This window comes from Magallana gigas, chromosome 6, assembly GCF_963853765.1.
Source record: "Magallana gigas chromosome 6, xbMagGiga1.1, whole genome shotgun sequence".
In the NCBI taxonomy this organism is placed as follows: domain Eukaryota; kingdom Metazoa; phylum Mollusca; class Bivalvia; order Ostreida; family Ostreidae; genus Magallana; species Magallana gigas.
In genome coordinates, this window is record NC_088858.1 from 29,217,257 (window position 1) to 29,229,928 (window position 12,672).

Here is a 12,672-nt window from a genome sequence, read left to right on the forward strand (position 1 = left end):
TGAAATATATAAATACATTTGTAATCATTTTAGGTACCTCAAACGTTTTATGATATAAAAGTAGAATATAATTAAACAAGACCGAAATGTCTTTCAACATCAACCCATGTTAATTCTTTTCAGTTTTCCTCTGAATAAAAAGATAAGAAAGATAACGAAGAGACATAAATAACACTGTTTGATTCCGTTTATAACTTTAGAAGGAGAAACGAAATTTTTCCTTAATGAATGTCGAAAGGGGGAGAGGGGAGAGCTTGGTCCGTAGACCAACAAGAGAGTCTCCAATGCCCGATGACGATCGTATTTATACACTTACGGACAGTTAAATTTAAATAACAAAAGACAGGGCATCAATAGTCAATTCCATCAATTCCAAGGAAGACGGTATAAAAGGTTGAAATAATTTACAGTCTCCGGGTTGCGCACTTCCTCTCCTTTGTGATTGGTAGAAAATACATGATGTGAAAATTTACATTTATTTCATTGGTTGAAATACTGTTCGGCGCAAGGGAGATAATTTTCTGATGATCTTTTTTTACGTACGACTTTCGTAGATTTCAAATCTTAAAAAGTGAGAAAACGAAAAAGTAATACAAATTGCTATGAATGAAATTCAGCCTTTGATTTTCAGGTCCAACTAGATGAAAGTAATATTCTATAATATCTATTGAAATTACTTGGTTTTTTTTTTCGTATTGTTTATTCAAATATTTATGCAAAAATTAAAAAAAAAAATTATGCGGTATGGCTAATATCGGTAAAGGTATTTGCACCTTAGATACTAGGTAAAACTGATATCAGTTAAACAAAATGCTGAATGCAGTGGTATTACTTTGATTTTATCAAAATAATACGATCCTTCCTAAGATCTCTTTTACCCTACTATAGTCGATCTAAACTTACAAGCTCGGGTACGCGTTTCTCAATTTTAGACACGCAGGCTTAAAAGAAACATAATGACATAAAAATGTTCCACTCGCCATGCTATGTAGAAAAAGGTGACATTTATATTTTAAAAATTAAAGCAATATGAGCTGCAATTTTCATATTGATTTTTTTTTACGAAAATGTTATTTTCAACTAAAATGACTAAACAATATAATGGTTTTTAAATTTCTAATAGCCATATTTTTGTGTAAAAGGCTGTTAAGAAGCCTTGATTGGAACAGAAATTAATTATTGTCGTCCTGTACAAATATTGATTTGCTATATATTCCTTAGAAGAGAAATCTTTCCTCTGAAAAAAAAAAGTAATTTTTTCAAATCTTATTTATCATAAAAGTTTAAGTTATATGCAGACTTATCATACTAGCAGGTTTTACAGCAGAATAAAATTCTAAAAAATACAGCTCATATTGCTTTAAACTATTGATAACTAATTGCTGTTTAGGGTTTGCTCTAAAGACGGTAAGCTTTTTTTTTTTAAAAACAAAACTTGTCTTAAACAAAATCAACCCTGCAAATGTGTTCGGAATGTTTTCCTTATCGTTGCTAATTATAATAAATCAAGAGGTGCTCGAATGAAAGTTCTTGAGACTTCTCCGAAATTTGTTCAGTTCCTGTGAAATTTCGAGAAGAGGTTTAAGTGTTCGGATAATATTCTCAAAATACGTAAGTACTGGCCGTTTTTCATATATGATATCCTTCTTTGATTTATGTTAAAACATGAAAATGTATTTATATATATGTCTTATTTCACTATCAAACGGTTATTTAAACTAAACGATGATATTCAGAACAGAGTTACCGTTCGTGTTCAATCACTCTAGGCGTGGTTGAAAATATAAACATTTGGTTGCTTAATTAAAACCTTAGCCATGTTTGATGCTTTTGATGTGCATTACCATGCTTTTTAAAAAATGAATCAGTGTCTGTTTTGAATTAAAACTTAGTATGTCGAGTCTATTTCACATTATTAATTAATATATTTCTGACAAGTTAAAAGTATCTCTATTATTAAAAAAAATGTTTTGTATTTTAAATTTAAAAATCACTGAATAGAAGATTTTGAAGAAGGAGAACATGAAAGGTAAAAAAAAAGTATTCTGCTGGGTGACACTTACTAAGCTTGGTACCTAATTCTCCCAAAGCCATATCTCATGAGGCCCACAAAGTGCAGCCGAGGAAAAATTTAACCAAACATGCATACCAAGACCAGAAGTGAAATAGAGAGGTTCTTTTGATCACATATTAGGTGTGATTCTGTTTCTTTTTTCCATGAAGGTTGGGTATTTTCAGCTTTAGTGACAATTTTTCAATTAATTATCATGGTATTTCACCTACAATGTATAATAGAGCATTCATATGCTTTAAGCCCCTTACACAATTGCCGCACGAGCTGAAGCGACTGAATATTCGTACGACCGATAAAATTAGATATGAATCGTAAACTGTTGTCGAAATAATCGCATTTGAAAAAAGTATTCGTACGAAATTCGCACAATCTAAACGAGCCTTGTGAGATGTAAACGCATTAAATATTGCGATATATCTTGCGTCTACATGCGACTATTGTACAATAAAAGCGACTGTTGAAAGATAATGCGATAGGATCGCGCGAGAGACCGGACGACTGAACGTGCGCCAATGCGACTGGACGTGCAATCATGCGTTCCATGGTACGAAAGCTCGTGCAAGTCAGAGGGGGTATATATACCGTTCATTTTCAACGCTCTTCAGTAGACATAGCTGAAAGCGAGAGAACATGCCGCCAAAGAAGAAACAGAGATGCAACAGCATTTATAATTATACCTCAATATGATTATTCTATGATATTTGATTGGTCTAGAAAGTCACGTGACAGGGCGATTTCATAGGAATAAAAAAGCCGATATAAGCATATGATGTAGACAAATATGATTAAATCAAAAATATTAAATCATTATGATTCTCTATCACAAAACCAACTTAACTACCTATGATTCGAAATTATGAAAGAAAAGTGAGCTCGAGAGTAAGAGAGGAAATCAAACAAACAATTTTTAGAAATCAGCGTATTTTGTATAATCATATGTTGTTCGTTTTTATTGCATTAATGTTCAGGGAATATGAATATTTATTTCCCCATAAAAACAAATTTCCCGCGGGCGATGCCCTGGGGAAATATGATTTTTCTTGGCGAAATAAATCTTCATATTTCCCTCACTATCATGCAATAAATGTACATTGTTGATACATGTATGTGGTCTGGATCAGAAATGCTTATACAGGGTATATATACTAGTGGCAAAGCATGGCATATTACAGAAAAGTCGTGCAATGATAATGAAACGTTGCAAGATAACACGAGACATGTTGAGCAACAGTCTCATGGTCGCACAATACGCGCATTAACAACTGCGATTCATCTTACGACCTTTAAAAATCATGCATCACTCTTGCGAGTACACAAAACTTTGTAAAACGTTCGTATTAATGTTCGTGCGTTGCACTGCGATGATTTGGATCGTATTTGAATAGTGTGCATGTCCACTATTTTGAGGAGACTTGGTGAGAGCACTAAAACGCATGCAACGAATGCGAGAGCTCGTGCAACGTATGAGAGAGCTCGTGCGAATCTAAAAAATTCCGGTCGCAAAGTGTTGTAAAGTGCTCGTGCGCCAATTGTGAAAGGGGCTTTAAGACAAATTATTTTAATGCATGTATTACCTGAAAATTTCAAGGGTAGTACATGTATTATTATAAAATTAACTGTACTCTCAATAAAAAATCAAAGGCCTGAAGGGCCACAATGGCGTCGAGTTAAAGTTAATTTGAAGAGTAAAAACCTAAATAATTTTTTAAACAAGTGAAAAGCTGTCAATGTGACAGCTAACCGGGTTTTCTTTTTATATGCGAACTGTATCCATAATCCATGTCAACCCATATCCAGTGAAATAAAGTACCCCATATGCAATATTTTGCTAAAAAAGACTTAGTTCAAAAGCTAGTATTTTTTTCATAAATAATCAGAAATCAGTAATCAAAATCCTAGCAATATGCACACCTCTGATATATGTATAATTGATCTGCAAAAGAACAACTTCTTATCTTGAAAACTGTAAGAGGAGTTATTCGTACAAAGAGGGTACACTATATGCAATATTTTGCCAAAAAATGACTAAATTCAAAAGCTGGTATTTTTTTCATAAATTATCAGTAACCAAAATCCTAGCAATAAGCACACCTCTGATATATGTATAACTGATCTGCAAAAGAAAAATTTCCTATCTTGAGAACTGTAGGAGTGGTTATCCGTACAATAAGGGTACACTATATGCAATATTTTGCCAAAAATGACCAAGTTCAAAAGCTGGTATTTTTTTCATAAATTATCGAAAATTAAAAAAAATAAAAAAAAAAAAATACATTAGTCAACTTTAAAAAAAAATAGAAAATGTTATTTATCACATAACTAATTGAATTACAATTCATTACAAATTTGCTCATCTAATTCTTAAAACGTTTTGAATTTCAATTGAAAATTTAAAATATCTTTAGAAATATCTTAGGAGTTAAAATTTTTTTAGATTTTTTTTCTCTATTTATATGGAAATAAATATTAAAATTATTATTGTATTTAATTCTATATATTGTATACTGTTGATAACCACTCTGTCTCTTATTATCAATTTCATCCAAAATTCACAAGGGTCCAAATGACACGGGCCGAAAAGATCAGGGGTAGATAAAAGAAAGCACCCATTCACGTTGTTTACAAAGTGAAAGTAGTTCACTAGTTGGTTTAAAATAACTTTCGGTTGTAGATGTACTTATCGCTCGATTAGGCAGTTTTGTTTCTACAAGATCAAACATTTGTGCATTGTCAATTTTCGATATGGATACAAAATAATCTATTTTGCAGGCTAGTACATTTCATAACCAAATTGAGTATGTAAACCCAGCTATCGATGTGTCTCGGTGCTAGTGTATTCATCCGCTGAAACCGAGACATATTGTTTCAAAAAAATGTGAACATTTTTAAAGACGGCAACCATTTTGAATCTGCAAACTTGTTTTGTTGACGTACATTTCTGCTCGAAATTGAAGTATGTCATCTCTTTTTCTTCAAACACATACGAAAACTTTGCACTCATTTGAGTTGTTTGGCTCCTAAAAATGTAACTTCCGGACGTACGATCCCTAGATGGCTTTCGAGCTTCGCTCGACGCCATAAAAATCTGATTAATTAGTCACCATTACTGAATCATTAATGTCCCATAAATATGAACTGCTTTGCTTATACCAAAATCATCATGTCTACATGTACATGCATATATTTGCATATCCATCGTTCTTTCCCACTGTAAGTCCATACGAAGGAACTGCAATTATTTTTCTATTATCGCAATTGCTCTGTCATGTCATGCTGACGTCATATTATACTTTTCCATGACGTACTAGATTTAAACCACTATACGATACTGCAGTACATCATGTGTTTTTCTCCAACTCCATAAAATTGATGTATTTATTTAAAACATGCCTTATAATAACATTTTATTTTTTTATGGAATTACTGTTATAATATATAATTGATTCTGTTAACAAATCTATGTGATTAAAAAGATACATTACAGCCTGAATGTTTATTTTTGATACAATAGCTAAATGCTTAGGTCTAGGCTAATAAAGGGTATTTGCGAGTGGTAAAATGCAAATATAAGTAATAAACAACGATTATTTAGTGAACATGGCATTATGAATAGCATTTGCTTTGCTGGCATATTTTCCATGATGCGCTAGCGCGCATCATGGAATATGCCAACAGAGCAATTGCTATTCATAACGCCATGTTCACTAAATAACGTTGTTTATTTCTTAAATAATTGCAGTTCCTCCGTATGGACTTACAATGGAAAAGAACAATGGATATGCAAATATTTTTCTATGATCTCAATTGCTCTGTCTGTATACTATGACGTCATAAATGTGTGGCGTCATATACTTTTCCATGACGTTATAGATTAAAAACATGGTTTTTTTCCAACTCCATAAAATTGATGTATTTAATTTAAACATGTCTTAAAATAACATTTTAAAGGAATTACTGTTATAAAATATCATTGATTCTGTTAACAAATCTATGTGAATTAATAAGATACATTACAGTCTGAATGTTTATTTTTGATGCAATAGCTATATGTCAAAATCTAGGCTAATACAAGGTATTTGCAAGTGGTAAAATGCAAATATAAGTAATAAACAACGATTATTTAGTGAACATGTCCATTTGAAACAACAATTGTAGTCAGAACCGTTAAATGTTTGAAGTAAATATGAATTTCGGTCCCAAAATATGACTATTTATATTTTTTATACAGTCTTTATTTCAAATTTGTTGTCTTTTTGTATACGTTTCATCCTTTTTAATTCACTGATTAAAATGATACAGGAATTAATTGCCTGCATTGTTCATTTTTAAAGGACTTAAAGATGAGTACTTGATGACAACCAAACTCTATATCGCTATATAACTTCTATAATATTGGGTAAAAGATTTCAAACTACTGCTTTTTATGAAATAAATACATTAAACACATGAACTGTAATAAAAATTAAAAATCATTCAATTTGTTTAAATTTATTAATAACAAAGGAAGTATATTCCAGAATTGCATTTTACAAAACATTTAATAACATATCTACATGTATATTAATTTAAACAGGCGGTGTCCCGTCAATAAATCGTAACATTGGCACAAACGACTCATTGAAATTATTTACAAAATCACAACTGTAAACGTCCTCACAAATAGGACCAATACTGGCAAGAGTCAAATATAATACCAGAATCGGCAGAAGAATCCAAAGTAGACTTCTCCACAGGTACCGTGAATGACTGTTACATTTGGTCGAGGATCTGAAAAAATACAACGGCAGACCTTTCATTTTTCTTTTCATCTCTTGTCAAGTTCAATTTACAATTAATGACCTAATAACTTAAAATGCTGAAAAAATATGCTTTCACACAAAAACTAATTCTTTTAAGATCAGTTTTGTCAAGTATCCCACATATTACAACAAAAACAAGAGGTTAACTACAATCTACAACTGAAAAAAGAAAATGTAGAAATCTTCAGAGCTAAAAAAAAAACAAACAACGGATACAAGAACAGTTAACATATATGCAATAGGCATTATTAAATGTATGCTTAAACAATACACCCAATACCGATATAAACCTTTTAAATGAATAAACACATGCAAGTAATCTAATTAAAATTATACTTGTAAAACTGCTTTTCCGCGATTACTGCCCACTTCATAATAAAATTATAGCAATTTAACCAGACTAATTTTATGACATATATGTTTATTTCAAAGATTACAAAGCTCATAATCCCTATCCATGGGGATCATGATTTTCACAACTTTAAAATTAAAACCACTTAAGGATGCTTCCTTAACATAAGAGTCAGCTTTCCTGGGCAAATGGCTCTTGTAAAGACGATGTATAAAATCTTCTAAAAATTTTCAATAATTCTTGATTATCTTCCCTTGAAATATAGCATAGTCCTTAATTTTAACAACTTTCAATCCCATTTGCCTATGGGTGTTTTGTTCCAAGTTTGATAGCAATTGGCCCAGTGGTTCTGGAGAAGATGTTGAAAATGTGAAAAATTTACAGACGGACAGACAGACGGACCGACGAAGACAAAATGTGATCAGAAAACCTACCTCGCGTTTTCAGCTCAGGTGAGCTAAAAGGTTCCTTTATCACGCTCAATATTTGATGTCATTATACTTGCAGTCAATTTTTATTGGAAAACACTTTATACATGTATAAGAATCAACATCTTTTAAAGGGCAACATTTTTTTTTAAGCAAATGCTTAAAAGTAGCTTGAAGGTGGCTTTAAGGAGCTTAGAGGATAATGATTTTAAGCCGCCTTTAAGTCACCTTTAAGCTATAGCTTATAGGTACTTAATGTCCAAACTTCTTTAAGCAACCTTTCATCATATTTAGCTGGGATATACGCTCCCTTTAAGTTATCTTTACACCATCTTTAAGTTCCCTTTTAGTCACCTGAATAGCTCCATATAAATAAAATACATCAAATTAAATGCAAGAGCTATTTTGTAGGGGTGGGAGGCGGTGATCCGAGTGTTGATATAGTTTCCAAGGAGAAAGGGGGTGTTCCAGGCAGAAGTTGCTGTCTCTAGATCTGCGCATGGAATTATATCAAAATACTTAGTATGTTGTTTCATAACATAAACTAATCTCTCCGGACTAAACCCTACCTCGAAAACTCAAACTCTCTCTCTCTCTCTCTCTCTCTCTCTCTCTCTCTCTCTCTCTCTCTCTCTCTCTCTCTCTCGTAATTGACATTTGACTAAATAATGCATAGTCGAAAACATGCTACGGGTTCAAAATTAATTAGTACAAATCCACATTGATTAGTTTTTATTCTGACTTTGTTTTCATAAAAGATATGGAAGATGCTTTTTTTTATTTTTAACTTTTTAAAAACTTTTTACGGCATATACACGTAACATGTAAATACAACATTATTGTTTTTATGTTAATTGTTGTATACTAATAGTAAACTGACAGAACTGCTTTAAGGACAAATGTTAATTGTTGTATACTAATAGTAAACTGACAGAACTGCTGTAAGGACAAGACTGCATGCACAAGATTTAAACATACCAAACTTACAAATAATAAAAGAATATGGACCTGTTATCCCTAATCATATCCTGTTATCATGTTTAATAATAATCGTAAAGGCTGCAAACTTATGTACAACTTATTATTAGATAAAAAGAGAGAAACATGTACATCTATACCAAAATGGAGAGAAAAGGGTCATAACTATGCACAAGAAACCTGGCACAAAATTTTTGAACTCCCCTTTAAATCTACACAAGAATCAAAACTACATTGGTAACAGTTCCAAATTCTTCATAGGATTGTTCCGACAAATAAATATCTTTTCAAAATAAAAAAAGCAGAGTCTCCTGTATGTACTTTCTGTAAAAGAGATGAAGAGAGTATTGGGCATTTATTCTATGAATGTACTATTGTAAAAGAATTATGGTCTGCTGTTGAAGACTGGATTTTGCGACAGTTTGATCTGTTAATAACATTTGATAAACAATCAGTTCTCTTTGGAAAATATAAAAATAGAGATATTTATAGATTATTTAACTTGTTGGTTCTTATTGTGAAGCAATATATTTTCTCTTGTAAATACAAATGTAATACAAATCCAAATATACATGGATTAAAAAATGTTGTAATAGAAAGGCTCTTGACTGAAAAATATATGCTAATGAAAAATTGTAGATATAAGGAGTATGAAAGCCATTGGCAAAAAATATGTGATAAGCTATAGCACTGTATTATATATAGTTAAATTGTCTCTTTATTGTGTCTCATCTCAATTTTCTTTTGAACCGTGATGTCCTTTTTTGTGTTTTATCCTTTTCCCCTCCCTTAAGTATCCCTGTAGAACAGGGATCTATCACATGATTATGGTTTAAGTTTTATATCCATATGTGAACAATGCCCCAAACCTTTCTCTTGCTCTCTCCCCTTTATTTACTCTCTCTCTCTCTCTCTCTCTCTCTCTCTCTCTCTCTCTCTCTCTCTCAAAATTTACTTTCACTACATAAGAACTGTATAATATAGAATAATCATATACTTAGAAGCTTTTCATGATGATTATATAGATATATGTACAAGTCATGTATGTATGTATATATGTTGTGAAAGTAAAAAACTCAATAAAAAAAATAAAAAAATAAAAATAGCAAACTGACGTTTGACTAAAGTACTGTTTTCTAGAATAAAAATGTGACAAAGTCAATAAATTAAAAAAATTCAAGAAAAGGAGAACAACTGTAGTGAATTTTGGGCAAGTTATACTCTGGATATGAGATCTGCTCCAAAAATATTAACTGGGTGCCAAAGGTATAACAATAAACTCCCTTAACTTTATTTCGGTGAGCTATAAAGAATCGAAGTGACTTGAATCTTTTGGCATGCAAAGATAATGATATCATGCATTAGTAATTATTAAACCAAATAATACAATCAGCTAAACATTTAACATACTTTGTTTTCAATTAGAATATAGCTTTTATTTTTACAAAATTGATCTCAAAAATGTTCAAAATTACAAATATATGCAGATGTCATTTCTGCATCTGGTTATTCAGTAAAAAACATAACCAAAAACATTTGGGAGTTGACAATGAGAATGGGTGTCTCTACCTTTTCCTTGAAATCAGTGATCTTTTGTATGGAATACTGGTGTTAGAAAGATGCTTTCTTTTTATCATGTAGAAAAGGCATGCTGATACCAGAGTTGTGAATTTTTTCCAATGTCAAGGGTACTGGGTTTGGTAGTGCAATATATAAGAAAACATATTCAAAATTTTCAATTTTCCTATTCTACATTACGACATTGACATTAAAGCAATATGAGCTGTATATTTTAGAATTTTATTTTGCTGCTAAAACCTGCTAGTATGATAAGTCTGCATATAACTTAAACTTTTATGATAAATAAGATTTGAAAACATCATTAATTTTTGTCAAAGGAAATATTTCTCTTCTAAGGAATATATAGCAAATCAATTTTTGTACAGGACGACAATAATTCAATTTTGCTCCAAATAAGGCTTCTTAACGGCATTTTCCACAAAAATATGGCTAACAGAAATTTAAAAACCATGATATTTTTGTCATTTTAGTAGAAAAGAACATTTTAGTAAAAAAAAAATTCAACATGAAAAATGCAGCTCATATTGCTTTAATAATTATCATAGAATGTCGAAAGGAAAAGCACATTATCACCTGTTAGAAAGTTTCTTTCACTTCTTGATCACAAATACCCAGTCGAAGATATTGTGTTTATTGCATTCCTAGACCTTGAATATTTAACATGCATGTAGTACTAAATATTTACATGCATACGATTCTTTTAGTTGGAAAAAGTAATGTTATTCTGAGGGATTCAGGGGCATTTAAGTGCTTTAATTTTATAAAACAACATTAAGTCTTCTCATTACAGACACAAAACCATTTACCAAGTCATGCAAATAAAATAGTATTTTATATGCTGATACTGTAAAAAATAACAATACTTTTTCCTGTCCTCTTGGGGCTGTTGCGGATTGTTCCCAGGTTGAAATTGTTGCTAGGAAAAAATAACATAAATTTCAAATCTCTCTCAAAGTTCATCTTAAATGTATCGATGTGCACTGTTTTCTAATACGTTCTTGTCGAGTGTTCAATTCAAACTTGATGTACTTTGTATAGTGAAGCACACAAAGGGTTTCTTTTGTAGTTTGATTAATTTTGAAGATGGTATCTTCAAATAAGGATGATAATGAGACATACAAGACTGCAATAAAACAATCAATATTTATAAGGTTTGCGAAGTGATCTAATAGATAATGTAAAAATTCACAAGATCAGCCTTTCTTTTAACCTATCCAAATGTTTTACATTTTAGATATGTTGTACCAGTTGGTGAGTTGGAACACCAACCATGCATTTTGCAAACGTTTTATCAAATATATACAAGATTACACACATAAGATAGGTTTAGTGTCATTTTTATCCCATATGTGAGAATTGTTCAGACATCACTGAGACATCTACTTTTACTCCCTTGGAGAAAAATTAATCATGGAAAGAACCATGTGCGTGATAAAGTGTTTTATGCCCCAAAATTTAAAGTTATGAAAAAAGCCTTGGAAATGTGCTAAAAGATAGGTTAATATATATCTAGTTTAGGTTTATAAAGTTAAATTGTTTAATCGAAGTCATAATAGAAATATGTTATGTTTATAATGAGCTAATTTCAAAAAGGGCTTATTTTGTCCAATTTCGCTTATTATTAGTTAGTAAAAACAAATTGGTAATCTTCAAGTAACAATGATGTTTAGAATATATCAATAATTATCATTATTGTACCTACGTTCAATGTGTTTTATTACCTTATTTTCCTTTAACACGACATCAAAATTATGACATAGAAAATGCTATTGTCTGAAGCGGGCACACATATATAACAACTATCCAAAACAAGATATCTGTGAGCCAATGCTCACTAGTGATACCCCCGCTCTGATGTGAATATGCAAAATAAGCAAAGTCGACATTTAACAGAAAGCTGGCATCCGATTGGTACAGAAATATATCCCACAATATGGCATGCCTAAACAAATAGTGTGTTAAAATTTCAAGCATCTGCGATAAATAGCTGCTAAGAAATCTTTGAGGAAAATTTGTTTGAAAATTTTGGCTAAAATAAACAAAGTACTCATTTAACAGGAAGATGACGTCCGATTGGTACAGAAATATATCCCATAATATGGCATGCCTATACAAATATTGTGTAAAAATTATAAGCATCTGCGATAAATAGTTGCTGAGAAATCTTTGACGAGAATTTGTTTGAAAATTTTGGCAAAAAATAAACAAAGTCATCATTTAACAGGAAGTTGACGTCTGATTGGTACAAAAATACATCCCACAATAAAGCATGCCTATACAAATATTGTGTAAAAATTTCAAGCATCTGCGATAAACAGTTGCTGAGAATTCTTTGACGGAAATTTGTTTGAAAATTTTTGCTAAAAATAAACAAAGTCGTCATTCAACAGAATTGACGTCTGATTGGTACAAAAATATATCCCACGATATGGCATGCCTATACAAATACTGTGTAAAAAT

The 12,672-nt window shown here is 31.2% G+C and overlaps 1 protein-coding gene across 5 annotated transcripts in view; it reads right to left on the reverse strand.

Annotated features, from left to right (window-relative positions):
* Positions 1-6,546: 6,546 nt before the first annotated feature.
* Positions 6,547-12,672, reverse strand: part of LOC136276552 (nesprin-1-like) — a 30,022-nt gene continuing 23,896 nt past the window's right edge. For 2 of the 5 annotated variants that reach the window (XM_066088859.1, XM_066088858.1), the window contains exons 13-14: positions 11,076-11,128; positions 6,547-6,841 (exon numbers count right to left, since the gene is read on the reverse strand). In XM_066088859.1, coding sequence (XP_065944931.1) covers positions 6,640-6,841; positions 11,076-11,128 — 255 coding nt within the window. In that variant the 3' untranslated portion in view covers positions 6,547-6,639. Of the gene's footprint in view, positions 6,842-10,200; positions 10,323-10,785; positions 10,860-11,075; positions 11,129-12,672 lie in introns of those variants that run through there. The other 3 variants (XR_010715058.1, XM_066088860.1, XM_066088861.1) reach the window with 3 other exon arrangements.